The 21114-nt window shown below is 30.1% G+C and overlaps 1 protein-coding gene across 1 annotated transcript; it reads right to left on the bottom strand.

Annotated features, from left to right (window-relative positions):
* Nucleotides 1-2332: 2332 nt before the first annotated feature.
* LOC111212875 lies at nucleotides 2333-3608 on the bottom strand. The gene is made up of 2 exons (XM_022714493.2): nucleotides 3325-3608; nucleotides 2333-2764 (listed from the first exon to the last, which is right to left on the bottom strand). The coding sequence occupies exons 1-2, from the start codon at nucleotides 3529-3531 to the stop codon at nucleotides 2411-2413; spliced, it is 561 nt and encodes a 186-aa protein (XP_022570214.1). The 5' UTR covers nucleotides 3532-3608; the 3' UTR covers nucleotides 2333-2410.
* Between the last annotated feature and the right edge of the window lie 17506 nt (nucleotides 3609-21114).

The raw sequence follows: 21114 nt of genomic DNA, 5'->3' as shown, positions 1-21114 counted from the left end.
CCTCGCCATTTCTGAAACTTTTCTCATTTTTCTCTTAGTTTCACAGATTCTTCCTCTTAGAGGTTTGTAGATTCATGAATCATATTTCAGTTTCTAATTCTGATTCTATTTTATTGTGACAATAAATCTGTTTTATTTTTCTTTAAGGAAAATCATGTTGCATTTGTCTGGAGTTTTAGGAGACTGGAAGATGAATAAAGAATCATGGAGATTCAAGGTGAATACAAGAGCAGGAGGTAAATTATTTACCATTAAAGAAGGATTGAAGTTTGATGAGATGGTTGAGATGGTTCATGAAGATTTTGGTATAAATAGGTTGGGTAATGAGTGTTGTTCAAAAAAAAAAAGTTGGGTAATGAATTAGAACTTAACTACGCACTACCAGAATCAATGCTTTGAGATATGCCTAAGGATACACCTCATGTTTTTGTGAACAGTGATAGGCAATTGGTTTAATGTGTAAATTTACGCCTCTGCGTCTTTGCATCTCGGTGAAGAATGGAAACCTAGGGAACCATGATCAAGGTTTCAGCCGTGAAGATACTGCCGTTGATGGAAAAGGGCATGGAAATAAGAATAAGAATGTTGATAGACAGGAGAGTAATCAACAACCAGAAGTGGAAGTTTCTAATTTTCATGATGCAAAGGTCATTGAAAAGGGTCAATGGTTCAAAAATAAATCAGAGCTGTCTTGGAGTATAAAAATGCTTTCGATTGAACGCAAATTCAGAATTGTTGTCAGCAAGTCAGACAAGAAGTTGTTAGTTGTCAAATGTGCAGATACAAGCTGCAACGGTATGGTTAGAGCTGCCAAGACTAATCCGACAAGCGAGTTTTCTGGGTAACAAAGTACATCGACAAGCATACATGTTTTTCTAGAAACACTGGTGGACCGAGAGCTTCTTCCAAAGTTATAAGTAAGCTTCTTTTGCAAAACTTTAGAAATTCATATCTAAATATGAAACCAGAGTTGATTTCCAGTACTATGAAAAAGAGATATGGTCTTGATACAAAATATTGGAAGATATGGAAAGCTAGGGAAGATGCTCGGACAGAGGTATTAGGCTCTCCAGAAAGTAGCTATGCTCAGCTTCCAATATACATGACTTGACTTGTTTATATAAGTTGAAGAAAATAAAATAAAGGGAAATCTGTATAAACTTCATGATAAAGTAAAAACAAATCATAATTCACATATTCATCTTTGTTATTATAAAATTTAAATGATAAAATAATATATTTATCTCAACACATATATTTATCTTAAACAAAATAATTTTAATGTTATTATTTTTATTAATTCCGAATTTATATATTAATTTCGAATTAATATCTTAATTATTGAAATATCTTGGGTAAAAAAGTCAATTCATAATTAAAGAAGTGTATTTTTCAAAAGTAAAATAGAAAATGCAATTATCAAATTTCAAATCCTAAATAGGGTATTTTGCAAATTATCCCAATAATTAATATATATTATTCAACAACAATTGATGTTTTATAATATATGTTTGTTTCAGTTATATTAGATTTCAATTTATAATGATACTTTTCTTTAATTTCTGGTGTTTTACTAATTATGTTCTGCAAATTACTTAGCATTTGTTGAAATTTTTTTCATAACAAAATTAATTGTTGGAAATCTTAGCGAAGGAAGGAAGAGATCACATCATTCTTCGTCTTGGCCTTAGATCTACGAATGAAAAAAAGAGAAGAAACAGATCTGAAGCTTATAGCTTCGTACGAATCAGATCTGGAACAAAAAAGATTGATGCTACCACCAAAGGACAAGCGATGACAGATTCAAGATAAAAGAGATGAACGATATAGAGAAAAAAAAACTAGGGTTCCTTACCTCATCAGTGACCAGATCTAGAAGGAAAACAAGACCTATGTAGACAATGGAAAAGATCAGTTAGGAATCTCCGATGGCTTGGCTCCGGTGTGCAACAAACAGAGAACAGCGAGGAGAGAGGGATAGAGATGCATGAGAGAGAGAGAACAGAGTGAGGTTGGCCATGAGGTTGGCCATGAGAGAACGAGAGATATGAAAAAGAAAAAAAAGAGAAACCTTGACGGTCAAAGTTTTCAGATCTCTCTGGAACTCTGCATGGTTTCGTTTTGATTTATAAATGAGAGAAAAGAGAAGGAAAATACTCATTTTTAAAAGAAAAAGCAGAGGAAACACTATGGTTTACTATGCGGAACAAAAAAAAAAGGCAAAAAAATAATGGATTTTAAGCTAAATCAAGTTAATAATTAAAAAAAAAACATTCCGGTTTATGAGAACTGAGATTTGACAATTACCAATAATGCCGATATGCTGCATTTATTAATCAGAATTGAAATTTATATTTATTTTTTATTTAAATATTATCTTTAGGATTTGAGCACATGAAAAGTTTAATAATTAAAATATTACGCTGATGGCTGCATCAGCTATAGCCACGAAATCCTCCATAACTAATGTCATCTCCATGAGCTTTTTCGAGGCCTTGTCTGTGTTCTTGCCGATTGTATCCTTCACACTTTGTGTATCGTCGTAAGTTTCAAGGATTGTAATGCTTGCACACGCGGCACCCGCGGCACCATCCTCCATACATAATCGAGCACCTCTAAAGTTATTCACTATTGTGGCATAGGATTCACTGCACATCTCAAAATATTTTTTAAATGTAGGCTCTTTTTCCAATCCGGCAACGAAACCTGCCCTTTCTTTAGCCTGGGTCGATCCAAGGTCGAGTGTGACTTTCACAAGTTCGACCTATATATTGAAAAAAACACAATTTTATTGAGATTTTGTTTTTCAGGAATAATAATTATCCTACATTTTTTTCCATAATAGTGATTACTTATTTACATAGTTTCATTTACAAAATAAAGCTTTTAACCTTTTCCCATACACTTTTTCTCAAATACGCTTGTTAAAAAATTAATTAACTTGATAAATAAGCAAATATGCCAGATTTCATACCAGTAAAATCAATGAATTTATCTAAAATATTGTACTAAAATTTTGAACCCTCATAGATTATCATGAATCTTAAACCCTAACATCCTTTTTATCTCCTCCCAACACAAAGAAAACTGGAATCTAAAACGCAAGCCTGAAAAATAGTTAATTACCTATTTTGTGATTTATTTGTAGGATTTTTCTTAATTGTTCTTTACTTCCGGTTAAAACAATTAAATTAGATCCATAACTTAGACAAATAAATTTAAATCTGTTGAATTTAAATTTTTGGTGCAATGTCAAATCAAAAACGAACAACAGAATGGTTGGATCAAGATAGAAAATAAATGAGGGGTTAGTTAGTAATATACCATGTTAGTTGCAGAGACGGCGGGAGGATACGCTGTGAGCGTTTGCAGGCAGAACGTTTTGTTATGGACAAAAGAATTATCGACAGAATAACGATAGCATGTTGAATTAATGTCTTTTGTTAAGGCCATGGTCGAAGTAGATCCTAAGAAAAGTAGTAACGAGACTACCAATGAACCAAGAAAGAAACAATTATAGGAAGAAGTCATGACTTGCTACTTGCTAGAGAATTTATTTCCCTCAACCTCTGTTGTTAGTGTATTCTATTCATATTGTTGTGCTACTTATATATACATTAAAATTATGGATAGAACTTTGGTCATCTCACTGGATACCACCGTAATTATTGTTACTCTTTTTCTTGGTCAATCTTGGTCAAAACCATAAGTATCTTATGATTTGCAAATATTTACTTCTATTTAAGAAAACCAACTTTCAAAGGAGAATCATTCCACAAATCAACATTATATTTCGAAAAAGGAAATTTTAAAAATAAAAATTTAGAGAAAAAAAATTCAACAAGAAATTTTGAATATTATTTTAGAAACTAAAATTACAATTTAAAAAAAAAACTATATAAATTTTATTTATTTTAATATATCTTTAAATATGATTTTTTAGTCATTTTGACCCTTGTGTTCTATTTTGTGATACGAAATGTTTTAAGATTATCATAGAGTATTTCTCTTCAATTTTTATAACACATCCCATCCCCTATATATTATTTGAGAAGCATTACAACTACTTTTTGTAGCCACATGTCATCACTAGAATGATTCTTAGAATCATTAGAGAAACATGTTGGTCTATCTAATTATATAATAAGCTTTTTATTAAACTAACAATAAATTCATCATTAATGTACTTTATTATTTTTTTAAATAAAATTTACGGAATTGCCTGATGTGGCTAAAGGGTATATGTCAATTAATGATTTTGAATAATAAAGATTTGATAAAAAATAGTGTATCTTCTATCATATTTGTTTAATTTTAAACTATTAAATAAATTAAACAACCACAATAACCATATAATAAAAATTTAGATTTTTATGTATATGTTATATTTTAAATTTTTACAAACGGCTATAAATTACTAAAACTGTTAAAAGTCTCACATTCAAATTTTATGATCTATGGTTTAAAATTTTTGTTATGACAAAATACAAATGATTACAAAAATTATATAAGTAAAAAATCTGATTTAATTAATTATTAAGATTAATATATATATCGTTTTAAATTAAACTATAAACCATATAAAATACAATATTTTAGTTTCAAAATTTACTTTGAACAATTTTTTTGATAAAATTTTTAGACGATCATTGACAACTTTTTTTTAAAAAAAAATTATAAACTACTAAAATTATTAATCCCACAATGAAAATTTTGTTATCAGTAATTTAAATTTTTTCTATAAAAGATACAAATGATCAAAAAACTATATGAGTAGAAATCATCATTTAATAGACATTAATATTAAAAATATACTAAAATATATTATCTATGTTAGTATCATTTAAATTTAATAACATACCCTATCAAATATAAAAATATATATTTTTTGGATTAATAAAATTGATTTATATATTCGCATCAATTTAATTATATATTTAATAGTTACTGATTTTTAATTATTTAATATATATTTATTATTTCATAATATGTAAAAATATTTAATACATAAAATAATATATATATATATAATGTTGATCCCGCGCAAGGCGCGGATCTTAACCTAGTATATATTAAAAGCGAATCATTATAACTTTTAAGGTAGCCATGTGTCATCACCACAACGATTCTTAGAATCCTTAGAAAATAGGTTGGTTTATCTAAATATATAATAAGATTTTTTAAAATTAATCATAAATTAATTATTAATATTTTTAATTTTTCCTTAAGTAAAAATTATGAAATTTCCAAATGTGGTGAAAGTATGTATGATAATTAATGATTTTAAATAATAAAGATTTGATACAAATTAGTGCAACTTCTATCATTTTTGTTTAACTTTAAATTATTAAAATAAATTAAAAAATCACATTAAGCATATAATAAAAATTTAGATTTTCTGTATCTAGTATATTTTAAATTTTTAAAAAGTCTCACATTAAAAAATTTAGTGATCCATGGTTTAAATTTTTTATATGACAAGAAACAAATGATTACAAAATCATATAAATATGAAGTCTTATTTAATAAATACCAAAATTAAAATATATATATTAATATCTTTTCAATTAAACTATATATCATAAAAAAATACGTAAATATTTTAATTTTGAAATTTGGTTTGCAAACTTTTTTATAAAAACTTTAAACAAACACTGACAACCTAATATTTAAAATTTTAAATTTGCATTGAATTTTTTAGAAATTATACATTACTAAAACTTTTAAATATCACAGAATGAAAATTTGTTATCAATTATTTAAATTTTTTTGTTATAAGAAGATACAAATCATCAAAAAAAAAACAATTGAGTAGAACGTTTCATTGACATATATAAATATTAAAAATATACTATATATCTATGTATATTAATCATATATAATATAAAATAGAAAAAGTGATTGTTTGGATTAATAAAATCTATATACATATTTGCATCAATTTAATTATATATGTAATAGTTAGTGACTTTTTATATATCTAATATATATTATTTTATGATATATAAAAAAATACAATACGTAAAAATAATTAGAGGAAGAAGTCATGACTTGAGAATTTGTTTCCCTCAACCTCTATTGTTAGTATCTTTATATATACAATTAAATTATGGATAGAAGGTAACAATTTAAAGTAAAGGAACTTTTGTCATCTAACTGGATACCACCGTAATTATTGTTACTCTTTTTTTTTTTGGTAAAAATTGTTACTCTTTTTCTTGGTCAATCATGGTCAAAACCGTAATTGGCATCTTATGATCTGCTAATATTTAATTCAATTTTTAAAAAATCAACTGTCAACATTCACAGGAGAATCATTCCACAAAAGTCATTGCCTTGACTTGTGAAGGGCTCTGTTATAATTTCCCCAAAAATATATAATACAACAGATATTAAGTTTCTTTTGTTCTTTTTAAGTCGGTTAAACTTTTAGATTACAATGTATAATGTTTTGAGATTCCATAAGATAGATAATTAAATTTATTAGTTATAAATATAATACATTTATTACATACTTGTGAATGTTTTCCTAAATTTTATAAAGATATTAAACATATTTATCAAGATCTTCCTAAATTTTAAAATATATTATACTTATGAAGATTTTCCTAAACTAAATTTTAGAAATATATCTGTATAATATTAATTGAAAAATCAGTTTCTTATGTGTCGCGCTCACGTTAATTTTCATGACGGTTAATTACATAGACACCTTTAATGAAATAAAAAAAATTAGATGAGATGGGAATCGATCTCCGCGACATGACACCATCTTCTAGATCCCTCACAAGCTTAAAGGAGTCTCTGAAATAATGATTGGAACGATCAGGCTCCCAGTCTACGCATATGGAGTAACACGCATAGTCAAATTCTCGGTCATTCGCACGCAGCCCCCTATAATGTAATTCTCGGAACTCCTTGGTTACATTCAATGAAGGTGGTGTCGTCCATCTACCACCAATGCGCAAAATTCCCAGGACCAGACGGCCAAATACAAAACGCTCCGAGCAGACCAGCAAGCCGCACAAGACCTGCTTGTTGCCCCAATCAAGATGCAGCAGTCAAATCCTCGCATCCACGCGATCTCAAAGCAGATACATAACATCCACCCCCAAAAGGATGAAATACTCGAGATTCCGATCGACGAAACCAACCCGAGCAAATTGGTCAGAATCGGCGCTTATCTGTCCGACCAGATGCAACAGACAGTCGACAACTTACTGAAGCAAAACATGCCGACTTTCACATGGACGACCTTGGATATGAAGGGCATTCGACCCAGGTATAACCTCTCACAAGTTAAACGTTGATCCAACCATCAAGCCCATCCGCCAAAAACAACAAAAACTCGGTCCCGAGCGATCAAAATCAGTAAATGAAGGGGGTTGAACGACTGCTCTCAGCAAATACTGTAGTCATCAAAAAGAAGAACGGAAAATGGCGCATTTGCGTTGATTTTACCGACTTAAACAAAGTTTATCCGAAGGAAAGCTACCCGCTCCTGCACATTGACCAACTCGTTGAGTCGACTGCTGGAAACGAACTCTTGACCTTCATGGATGCATTCTCATAATACAATCAGATCATGATGCATCCCGATATTTGAGAGAAAACGACGTTCATCATCAAGAGGGGGACTTACCAATGACTCGTCAATTGAATGTTTACCGACAAGCTCGGGAACACAATGAAAGTCTACATCGACGATATGCTGGTCAAGTCACTTCACGCGGTGGATCACCTGAATCGCCTACGAGATTGTTTCAAGACGCTGAACGAATACGCATGAAACTCAACCCAGTGAAATGCAACTTTGGTGTTACCTCAGGCGAGTTCTTGGGCTATATCGTCACCCAACAAGGAATCGAAGCGAATCCTAAACAGACATTGTGATACTCGACTTTCCCAGCCCAAAGAACAGCCGCGAGGTCCAGCGTTTTAACCAGAAGAATCGCATCGTTCAACCGCTTTATCTCTCGATCCACCGATAAGTGTCTCCAGTTTTACGAATTACTTCGAGGAAATAAGAAGTTTGTCTGGGACGAGAAATGCAAAGAGGCATTAGGACAGATCAAGCAGTATCTCACCACCCTCCCGTGTTATCTAAGGCCGAGGTCGGCGATATACTCTCTCTCTTTACATCGCAGTATCTTCTAACGTAGTCAGCAGCTTGCTTATCCGAGAGGATATGGGCGGACAAAAACTTATCTTCTATACGAGTAAGCGAATGACTGACCCGGAAACGCGATACCCTACGCTCGAGAAAATGGCCCTCGCCGTCATCACTTCGGCGAGAAAATTGCGCCCTTACTTCCAATCACACACGATTGAAGTACTGACTAACCAGCTCCTTCGCACCGTAATTCAGAACACGAATAAGTAAAGTCGACTGTCAAAGTGGGCCATCGAGCGTAGCAAACACGACATCATATTCTAGAATCGGACAGCCGCTAAGTCACAGGTTCTAGCCAACTTCCTGATCGAACTTGCACCCAAACTAGAACAAGATCTGATCCTTCAAAGCCAAAATTGGATCCTGCATGTCGACGGTTCATCAACAAACAAAGGATCGGGTGCAGGAGTTCAACTGCAGTCACCGAATGGTGAGTTAATCAGGCAATCGTTCAGTTTTGGCTTTGCCTCCTCCAACAATGAAGCGGAATATGAATCCCTTATCGCAGGCTTACGATTGGTGAAGGCAGTCAAAGCAAAACGACTTAGCGTATACTGCGACTCACAACTCGTCACCAGCCAATTCAGCGGCGACTACGACACTCGCAACGAACGAATGGACTAACATTTTGTCTACTAATAGTGGACAGATTGCCCTAAAGTGACGTTCATTGCAGTCTCTTACTGACCGAGCTTCACAATCTATTGCACATTCCTCGAAATGTCCAATTTTTTTTACTGCTAAATTAGTAGCAGAACCGTGTGATAAGATACAAGATCCAACTTTGAATAACAACTCTCAATTTTTTTTTTTTGGAACAACACTTTCATTAAAAAACTTAAAGTTTCGGACTACAAGAGTTCATAGAGCTACAAACATAAAACCATACAACACAAACGATATGTACAAATAATATTATGTCATTTTACTTAGACATGTAATTTGGATATATAATATTAATTCGATTTAGTTATTACTTGAGTATATCAGATTGCATTTATTTCTTTATATATAATCATAATATTTTTCTTTCAACAACCATAGTATTTTTGTGTGCTGAAATAGATTAAATTTTAATTAATTTTGTTTTTTGTATTTAAACTTTTGATTTTTGGTATAGAAATTTGTATTATTCAAATTACTCATTTGTGGGTTATATTGAGTTACACATGTTTCTTCAAATCGAAGTTAACTACTTTTGCCTCTAGTTAAGCTAATTTTGATTAGTTTTATTTATTACGTTAATTTTGTTCTTATCTTAAAGCTGTAATTATAGTTGTAATTATTTTGTACAATTTTATATTTTGATTTTTAAAAATAGTATAAAAACTGAAGTGATGATATGTACAAATTTTTTATAAACAGACATTATCGATAAAATGTATGAACTGACATCGATATCTACATAATAATTTTTAAAATTATCAGTAACTTTATACTTTGGTTATATGAAAGACAAATTAAAAGGAATCTGAATAATACTAACCATAAAAATTCACATTTTTTTTATTTTTATTATAGGTATCTTATGTTGTATAATATATCAAAATTAAAAACATTAAAGTAAGCATTAAACACAGTTAGTGGTATGTTAGGTTTCACTAAATTTTGTAGATATTTTTATTTATGTAATTGATAAAAATTATATACATAATATAAATCAAAGTAAAATTAAAAAAAAACAAAAATGAATAAAGATCTCAACAGTAGCAATTATAAAATACTTTTAGTTCATCAAAGATTTTTAGTATATTTTAATTAAATTTACTTTTGTAATAATCTGAGAAAATATTTTGATATCAATAAAATATTTAATTAATTTAAAAAATATTATGCTCTTTTATATTATGTTTTACAAAGATGATTATATTAACATCAAAACTATTTTTAAAAACTTTCCTTTTTATGAAGTCGCATTATATATAAAATATATTTTCATTCTCATAAATTTAATTTTACAAAATATATGTTTTATTTTGTTAATATTTTTTTTTATTATATTAATATTTCCATTTTATTATTCATGATTTGAAAATTAGAAAAAAAGGAAACTAAAATTAATAATTTAATTGGCATAAATTATTAAATAATTTTTAATAGTGCCAGTTAAGAATAATATTTTAATTCATTAAAGGTATCTCAGTGATTAACCATCGTAAAAATTAATGTGAAATCGACGCGTAGAAAATTAACTTCTCAAATAATATTATAGAGATACATAATATTCTCTCCATTTCAATAAGATATATGTTTTAAGATTTTCACCCTTATTAATAAAACATTTTAAATTTTCGTTATAAATATAATATTTTTATGATTAACTATTTTCCGTAAATAGTAGCCGAGCAAAATTCAATAGACACAATTACTTTTCTTAAAATTATTATTTATCATTATTACATATATTGAAAATGTAAAATATCGATCTTTTTGAAACAAAAACTTTTTCTAGAATATGGATCATTTTAAAACAAAGATAGTATAACTTATTGCTGCCACTTTCACTTTCTCCTCACTGGTTTCATTGTTTCCATGGCCAGTTCTAGCCAGAAACCAGCAGCCAAAACTAATTTATTGTGTAAGCGAAATCTGGAAGATGAATTGGAGATTAAGACATAAGGAGAAGGAGACCACGAAAGCACTTGATTAGATGGTAGCTATTAGTTATAGGCCTAACTAATATCCAAACACTAGATCAAGAGTGAAAGATTTCTACATATATATTGCCCAAAGATCACAATTATGTCGATGTGGATAGGAAAAGATCCAATAGAAATAACACAAACTCAACATTGCAGAATCCACAGAAAATTGAACCCCTTATAGGATATATCTGAGTTTAAGGGAAACTCTCTCTCTCATAAACTCTCTCTAAACAAAAAAAAAACCTAGATCTAGATTTGATTTGGTGGCCGGCGGTTTGCTTCCGTCGCCGTCGGTCACCTCCCCTTTCCTCCTTGCTTTTCTCGTTTCCTGTCGTCGCTTGCCTCCCCAAACTTCCTTGCTTCTTTGCTGTCTGCTCTGTAGCTCGTCGTCACCGCGGTAGAGATCTGACGTCTTCAGCCTTGGAGTAGCAGCGAAGTGAGGCGGTGAGGATGTGGTTAGCGATTCCCCTGGTCGAGTGCGGCGACGAAAGCTCAGATCTGGTGTCAGATCTAGTTTTTGGAAGCGGGTTCCTCTCCTTCCTCGTCTTGTCGTTTCTTCCTTCTCGGTGGGGGTGACTGTCTTGCATGGTCCGAGCCGTTGTTGGTCTCTGATGGCGTGCTCGTTTAGACCCGTGAGCGGTTTCCCGGAGGACTAGTCGGAGAAACTATCGGTTCTGTGTGGGTTGCTCTGTTGTGGGTTCTCCGCCGCAGGCGCGTGTGGGGCTGAGCGTCGTCGGACTTGTCAAACACGGCTCTTCTTCCTCTGTGACGGCACGTGCTGAGACCAGCTAGTCTCAGGACTAGATCTAGGGCTTGTTCGTGACCGTTTTCGACTCAAAGCGGTGCTAGCTTGTTTCCTTCTTCTTCATTGCAGGTTCGATAGTGTGGTGGCGTCTCTGGTGGTCCTTCTCTCCAAATAATGCTCGTTGCCTATGCGGGAGTGCTTGTATGGGTGTGGCTCTGTTCTTGATGGCTGCAGATTAGGAGATCCTTCATGAGCTGTTCTTGCGGAGCCAATCTTTTAGAACTGATCATCGGGCATTGCCGAATTCTACCGGGTTCAGTTCTCGGTTTCATCGCGGTTTTTCTTTTGCGGCAAGTGTTTGATTGACTTGGATGTATCCTCTTGTTCGAAGCTTTACTTGAAGTCCCTGCCTAGATAGATTGAGTATGTGTTTAGTTTCATTTTTACATCTTCTTTTCCTTATTTCTATGTTGTTCTGTCACAAAAAAAATTGGTAATAAAATTTAACATTTTACCAAAAAAATAAAAATAAAATAAATATATCTTAGTTTTTAACCTAGCTCTGATACCATATTAATAATGGACATAATTCACACTCCAAAATTGCTCAAAAGTGAAAGATTAATAATTGTCCTAAGATCACAATTGTGTTCGATATGGGATTATCTAATAGTAGTCTCCAGCAGATCAACTGAAGGGTCGAATTGTTAGAGACAACGTGGGTAATTAATCTCAGTGATGGTATAGTTTTGTGGGGAAATTTAAACTAGAAGTTGAGGTAATGTTTGCAAACTACAAGTTTGTGGTCAAATAAGCATCTTGTAACTCTGAGACAACAGAAGGACTTGATCAAACTCTAGGTTTTATTGAGGTACATCTTATTAATTATCTTCAGAATATTTTGTTAGATGCTAACACGCACTTGGCTCTCAAATTCAGGACGTTCACGTAAGAATAAGACGCTTTTTGTTGCCAATCTCTCTGGCCAAACTGAAACATCAGATATTTGTTGAAGTATCCGTTGTATATTAAATGAGAAGTCACTTTAGTGATTTCTAGTGACGTGTCGCTCATAGGTGAAGTTTCAAAAAATTGTTATAATTTGATTGGTCGATTGTTTTTAATTTTTACTAGGTGGACCGCCTGCCCGCATGTGCGGATATTAATATTAATATTAAATTGATAATTACATATTTACAGTTATATAATACTTATGTTACATGTATGTGGTTAATATGCATCTGATCTTAACTTTAGGTGACCGGCCCGCATCCTTATAGTGATTTTCAAAGTTTTTAAAAAGTTTTGAGATTACTTTTGGCTCTCAGACGTATCTGAAGAGGATCACACACAATAAATAAATTGCACTTGATTAGCATACACATCTTATATTATATTTTTGATAAGTGATTTAACTTTATAAAAAAAAGAATTACTTTTTCGAAAGGGATGATCAGTTCCTGGATACACAGAGTCGTCTCTTTTTGTTAGTTGAATCACTACTGATGCAAAAATATAGATAGAGATACAACATGGAGAGAAAAAGAACAAAAATAAACGGAGAAGAAGAATCCCCCATAAAATTACCAGTAATGGTGTTCCCGTCTATGAGTTACGTATTGATTATCATACACCTGCGCAAGATCACAAAAGTAGAATTTAAATTAGACGATCAAAAACATATGAAAACTTAAAAGATAGATGCGTGAAACTAACGGGGGTGGCGTGATATTTATATAGCAAACTAGTTTAAGTTTCTAAATGACCTAACTTTCAAGAGAAGCTATGAGATAGAATATCCTCTAATAAATTTTAATTCAGCTATGTGATAGAATATCTTCTAATAAAATTTAAAATATATTATAGTTATAATATATACATAATTTTGGTAACTCAAATCTTGATAAATGTATATTTAAATATTAAATGTATGATATTAGGAAAGAAGATATCACGCCAGTTGATTGCAACTGGTTTTTGATATTAAACCCTTCAACTAAGCTTGTTTTAAATCCCCAAATTAAGTATTTAACGAAAAATCGCCTAAACTAACTTTATTTAATGAATTAAACTATAGCATGTCATAATTACCATTACTACCAGTAAATTTTTAGTTTAGGGGTTTCTACACGAAGTAAACATAGTTGAAGAATTTTACCAGTAAAAATGAAAAAATTCAAAGTATTTTAATAGGAGGATAAATTTTCAAAATACATTTTAGAAATTAATGTATAAGCTTCTATAAATGACTTAGGGTCCGACTGGTGACAATTCTGGAAACAAGAGGAACGAATAGGAAATGAACGTAGAGGAATAGAATTGCAGGAATGAAAAAGAATGGTTGTTTCATCCCATATTTAACAAGGAATTAATTTGTTCTTTATTTCTCTATAAAAAAGGAATAGTAGGGAATGAGAAGGAAAAATTATTCCTTATGAATGGTGATTTTTTTAAGGAATGTTAGGGAATGTATTTGTTCCTCGTCGTTCCTTGGTCACCATTCATACCCTTAGAACTTCTTATAATAATTTAAAACATCTGATAAGCCAATATAAATAATTTTATAAATGTATTTATAATTTTATAAATTATTTATAAAGCATGCATTGAATTATTAGACATTAATTTTTTATTATGATACTTTATATACAAATATAATTATTTCTTTACGAATATAAAATCATTATATCAATTCAAATAAAATTTTTATTTATTATTTTATGTAATTTTTAAATATATAAAAAATTGATCGCATTATTACTCTTTCATAGTTTCAACAATTAGTTACCATAAATAATTATTTCTAATATTATGTCGATTATTTGAAAAGTGGTAATTGAATTATCTTTTCCTTTTAGATACAATTATAATAAATAAAATTAAAAATCATCGACCAATCAAATTATAACAATTTGAAGAGTTCATTTATGATCAACACGTAAAAAAAAATCACTTATATGACTTCTCAATCAATATATAGTAGGATTTATATTTTTATAAATAATTTATAACATTATATAAATAATTTTAAAATTCTGATAAATTTATTTTGTAAACAACGATAAATAATTTAAAAATCATATAAATAAACATGTTTGGATTTTGTAATATTTAAAATAGTTATTATATAATTATATTTGAATACAATTCATTAAGTATAGTATAAAACTATTATAATTATCTTATATAAAAATTCGTTCATTATATTTGATAATAATTAAAAGTAATAAATAAAACATTATTAATCTTTTTATAATTTTGAGAATTAGTTGCCATAAATTGTTATTTGTATTATTCTTTAGATTATATGCCAAGTGATGTTAAATGTTTTTAGACTTACCTTAAATTTTTAAATTTTATTTAAATAAATAAAAAATAAAAACAATCGACCAATCAAATTGTAACAATTTCTTGAAACTTCACCTATGAGCGACACGTCATCAGAAAACACTAAAGTGACTTCTCATTTAATATATAGGAGGATTTATTTAAATTAGATCTAAAATTTAAGGTAAGTCTAAAAACATTTAACATCATTTGCTATATAATCTAAAGAATATTACAAATAACAATTTATGGCAACTAATTCTCGAAATTATAGAAATATTAATAATGTTTTATTTATAACTTTTAATATTTGTAAACTATAAAATATAATGAATGAATTTTTATATAAGATAATTATAATAGATTTATACTCTACTTGATGAATTGTATTCGAAAATAATTATATAATAACTATTTTAAATATTACAAAATCCAAACATATCTATTAATATGATTTTTAAATTATTTATCGTTGTTTACAGAATAAATTTATCAGAATTTTAAAATTATATATATAATGTTATAAATTATTTATAAAAATATAAATCCTACTATATATTGATTGAGAAGTCACATAAGTGATTTTTATTACGTGTTGATCATAAATGAACTCTTCAAATTATTATAATTTGATTGACCGATAATTTTTAATTTTATTTATTATAATAATATCTAAAAGGAAAGGATAATTCAATTTCCACTTTCCAAATAATCTATATAATATTAAAAATAATTATTTACGGTAACTAATTGTTGAAACTATGAAAGAGTAATAATGCGATCAATTTTTTTATATATTTAAAAATTACATAAAATAATAAACAAAAATTTTTATTTGAATTGATATAATGATTTTATATTTGTAAAGAAATAAATATATTTTTATATAAAGTATCATAATAACTATTAATGTCTAATAATTAAGGGGTTTTTGCCAAAACTAACCCACAACTTGATTTTAATCTCAAACCTATACCCAAACTTGAATCAAATGCAAAACTAACCTAAAAGCCTATTGAAATTACAGCTCAACCCCTTGTGACCAAACAAAAAAACAGAAGCCATTTTTACGAATATAGCCCCAGTAAATCGTCTGAGTCGTGTGAGATGTTGGAAGTCGTCTGGACGACTGAAGTGTAAGTCGTCTGGTACCAGTTTATTTTAAAAATAATTTATAAATCTTGTAAAAAAATATTTTGATGCGTGAAAAATAAAAATCAAGTAATTATAAATAGTTTTAAGTGATATAAATTAAGATATGATAAAATTGATTTGTTCTGAAGATAGATGAGTGGAAGTAGTGAATCATGAAATACTTTGGTTTAGGAGTTTGGCAAACATATGTTGTAGTATTGTATGTATTGGTAGGGTTAGATTTTGGAAAACTAAAATGTTTTTTTCAAAAATTAGTTTTCACCTATATGTGTTTATTTCTGTGTATAGTAAACACTTTTCAAGTTTGATTTGGTTTTATGAAGTGTTTAATTAGATAATTAAGTTTAGGGGTTATGTTTAGGGTGTGGACGACTTATATATCAGTCGTCTGTTGAATAATTTACCCGGACGACGTATATTTCAGTCGTCCACATCGTACCGAACCTTTAATTTTACCAATGTACGTTTTAACCTAACCGGATCATTTTACTCAGACGACTTACATTTCAGTCGTCTGGTGAAGAAATTAAAACAGACGACTTACATGTAAGTCGTCCAAATATTCCCACCTAATTTTTAAAAAAAAATTATTTTCCCGCTTAAAAAATTTAAACCAGACGACTTACTTGTAAGTCGTCCGGAAAGTCTTCTATTTTAGTTTCCCGCTAAAAATATTTAATTTCCCACTAAAAATATTAAACTCTTCTGGACGACTTACATGTAAGTCGTCTGTTTTAATTTCTTTAACAGACGACTGAAATGTAAGTCGTCTGAGTCAAAAATATTTAACCTAATTGGATTTTTTGTCTCCCTATATAAAGAAAAATTTACACATTCTCTCTTCTCCTCTCAAATGGCTGCAACAAAAATGTAATGTTCATCATTCTAAAACTCTCCAACCTCTCTCTAATCTCTTTGACTTGAAAACACCAAACTTTATATGAATTTTTCAGTTTTGTCTCATGTATTTCTTAATAATCTATCTCTTTTGCAGGTTTTTAATCAAATGGTACTCATCTTCCACTAATTTAAAGGTAGATCTATTAATTTTAGATATGTATTTTTGTGTGTTCTATAAATGTAGATTTATCTAATCTTCCACTCATTTTCTCTATTTTTAAGTCATTTGAACGTTTTTGGATATGCAGGTTTTTCATATCTGGATTTGATATGCATGTTTTTCAGATCTGGAAGACTTCTGAGACGACTTACTTGTTAGTCGTCTGGAAGTCGTCTGGACTTCTTGGAAGTCTTCTGACAAAGTCGTCTGGACTTCCAGGAAGTCGTCTGGATTTTTCTGAGCGTTTTGGTAAGTTCTTATGTCTGATTTTTCTTCATTTGGTAACTTCTTGTTGTATAAAGTTCTTACTTTTTTTCCAAACTAAAACTCTCCAAACCCACTCTAATCTCTTTGACTTGAAAACACCAAACTTTATATGAATTTTTCAGTTTTGTCTCATGTCTTTCTTACTAATCTATCTTTTTTGCAGGTTTTTAATTAGATGGTACTCATCTTCCACTAATTTAAAGGTAGATCTATTATTTTTAGATATGTATTTTTGTGTGTTCTGTAAAGGTAGATTTATCTAATCTTCCACTCATTTTTTCAGTTTTTAAGCCATTTGAACGTTTTTGAATATGCAAGTTTTTCAGATCTGGATTTAATATGCAGGTTTTCAGATCTGGAAGACTTCTGGGACGACTTACTTGTTAGTCATCTGGAAGTCGTCTGGAAGTCGTCTGGACTTCCTAAAAGTCGTCTGGACTTCCTGTAAAGTCGTCTGGAAGTCGTCTGAACTTCCTAAAAGTCTTCTGACAAAGTCGTCTGAACTTCCTGGAAGTCGTCTGGACTTCTTAGAAGTCGTCTGGACTTCTTAAAAGTCGTCTGGTCTTGTCTACTCAAGTGGAATCCAAGCTTGTCTTTGTAGAGGAATGATCTATAATAGTTTTGTTTGTGGTCTGTTTTGTGAATTGCATGTCTACTCTTTTAGTTGTGAATTTTTTGTAAAATCAGTAATGTTGTTTTCCAAGATGTATTAAATGTGCTAACAATGTGTTTACACATTTACAAATCAATGAAATAATAGACTTCAGTAGCCTTTTTCTTATCTTTGGATCTCTGATATGCAATAATAAACTCCAATGGCCTTTTCTCATCTTAATAAACAAGAATGTTGGTAGATTCATATTGATACAACATTTTAAGAAGCATTTAACCCTTCTTCCAACTCATAACAATAGTCATCATTATTGTCTATAACAATAATACTTAAGAGATGGAAACAAACAATAGTAACTAGTCAAAGCATATCATATTTTTTTATAAGTTTGCGTTGAAAAACTTAGTCAAATTTAATAAAACTAAGGGAGAGAACATATTTTGTAAATATGAGTTTTACATATCTTGGAGTTACTTATCACTCTTAAAAATACAAGTTATTCAAAAACTAACGTAGAAGACTTAAAAACTAGCGGAGAAGACGCGGACGACTTCAATCTAAGTTGTCCAGACGACTAAACTATACTTCGTCTGGTCAACGCAGAGGTTATTTTTGCAATTGACTTTGAAATCTGTTATTTCGGACGACTGAAAAATAAGTCGTCTACTATTGTTTGGTTAAAAAAAACTCCAAAAAAGCTAGACGACTTACATTTCAGTCGTCATAGGTTAGTTTTGCATTTGACTGGATTATTTCAGAAGTTTGACTTTTCTGGACGACTTACATTACAGTCGTCTAGTAAAAATTAAAATAATAATATTTTTTTAAAAGTAGACGACTTACAGTTAAGTCGTCTTAGGTTAGTTTTGCAATTGAAAAAAAAAACTTCAAGATTTAATTATATACAGACGACTTATAATTCAGTCGTCTCGTGAAATGTAAGTCGTCCAGGATTTACGAGGTTTGACCAGAATCTCGGAAAAAAATCCTCGACGACTTACAAGCAAGTCGTCTGGTGGACGACTGAATTATAAGTCGTCTGTGTATAATTAAATCTTGAAGTTTTTTTTTTCAATTGCAAAACTAACCTATGACTACTTAATTGTAAGTCGTTTACTTTTTTAAAAAATATTATTATTTTAATTTTCGACAGACGACTGAAATGTAAGTCGTCTGGGGAAGTCAAACTTCTGTAATTATCCAGTCAAATGCAAAACTAACCTATGACGACTGAAATGTAAGTCGTCTAGGTTCTTTGGAAAATTTTTTGAAACCAAACAATAGTAGACGACTTAACTTTCAGTCGTCTCAGGTTACAGATTTCAAAGTCAATTGCAAAAATAACCTTTGCGTTGACCAGACGACTTCCAGGTAAGTCGTCTACAGCCAGACGACTTCCCAAGTAAGTCGTCCGACGAACAGATCTGGAAAAAAACTCGATGTCATACCTTAAATTGGTGAGATAAGTTCCTTAGCATACATAAGGCTTCTCCAAGCACACAGAATCACAAACGAAAGTCACCCACCCAGAATCGTTAGCTTCTATGACTCTAAGAACCATAAAAATTTTAGAATCAAAATCTTGGGGTTTTTTAGCTCATTGTGGAGAGAAAGTGAGAGATATGTTGTGTTTAGTTCACAAGAATGGAAAAAGAAGAATGGTAAATCGATTTTGGGAGCATTAAGAGCTTCAAATTGGTTGTTCATGGTGGTTGTGGTATTGATGACAATGGCAATCTTGTAATTACTTGAAGATGATGAGGGTGAGAGAGTAAAGATGTCATTTTCGAAAAAAAAAAAATTGATGGCATTTTCGTAAATTATATGAACTTGTGGGGTGAATAGGGCAAAACCAATTTTCAAAAAAAAAAGAGGTTAGTTTTGTGTTTGACTTTAAGTTGTAGGTCAATTTTGCAAAAAGCACAATAATTAAATGCATGCTTTATAAATCATTTATAAAATTATAAACACATTTATAAAATTATTTATATTGGCTTATCAGATGCTTTAAATTATTATAAGAGGTTCTAAATCATTTATAGAAGCTTATACATTAATTTATAAAATGTATTTTGAAAATTTATCCTCATATTAAAATATTTTGAATTTTTTCATTTTTAATGGTAAAATTTCTCAACTATGTTTACTTAGTGTAGAAACTCCTAAACTAAAGATTTACTGGTAGTAATGGTAATTATGACCTGTTAGAGTTTAATTCACTAAATAAAGTTAGTTTAAGGGTTTTTTCGTTAAATACTTAGTTTGAGGGTTTCTACCCAAAACAAACTTAGTTGAGAGGTTTTAACGTTAAAATTCATTATTCTTTCCTTATTATCTATTATTTAAATCCTTATAGTGGGATTTGTTTTATCAAAAAACCAGTTGCAATCAACTGACAAGATATCTTCTTTTCTAATATCATGCATTTAATATTTAAATACATATAGCAAGATTTGAGTTACCAAAATTATGTATATATTATAACCATAATATCTTTTAAAAAAAATTTTAGAAGATATTCTATCTCATAGGTGAATTAAAATTTATTAGAGGATATTCTATTTCATAACTTCTCTTGAAAGCTAGGTCATTTAGAAACTTAAACAAATTTGCTATAAAAATATCACGCCACCCCCATTAGTTTCACGCATCTATCTTTTAAGTTTTCATATGTTTTTGATCGTTCTAATTTAAATTCTACTTTTGTGATCTTGCGCATATGTATGATAATCAATAAGTAACTCATAGACGAAAACACCATTACTGGTAATTTTATGGGGGATTCTTCTTCTCTATTTATTTTTGTTCTCTTCCTCTCCATGTTGTATCTCTATCTATATTTTTGCATCAGTAGTGATTCAACTAACAAAAAGAGATGACTCTGTTTATCAAGGAACTGATCATCCCTTTCGAAAAAGGTAATTCTTTTTTTTTTTTATAAAGTTAAATCACTTAGCAAAAATATATTATAAGACGTGTATGCTAATCAAGTGCAATTTATTTATTGTGCGTGATCCTTTTCAAGTACGTCTGAGAGCCAAATGTAATCTCAAAGCTTTTTAAAAACTTTGAAACTCATTGACGTTGTCCTATCAATTATCTAATTTGTTATCTTTGGAGGATTGTTAA

This window comes from Brassica napus, chromosome C2 (genome assembly GCF_020379485.1).
Source record: "Brassica napus cultivar Da-Ae chromosome C2, Da-Ae, whole genome shotgun sequence".
Taxonomy (NCBI): domain Eukaryota; kingdom Viridiplantae; phylum Streptophyta; class Magnoliopsida; order Brassicales; family Brassicaceae; genus Brassica; species Brassica napus.
Note: the sequence above shows the minus strand (reverse complement) of the source record. Positions and strands in the feature narration are given on the sequence as shown.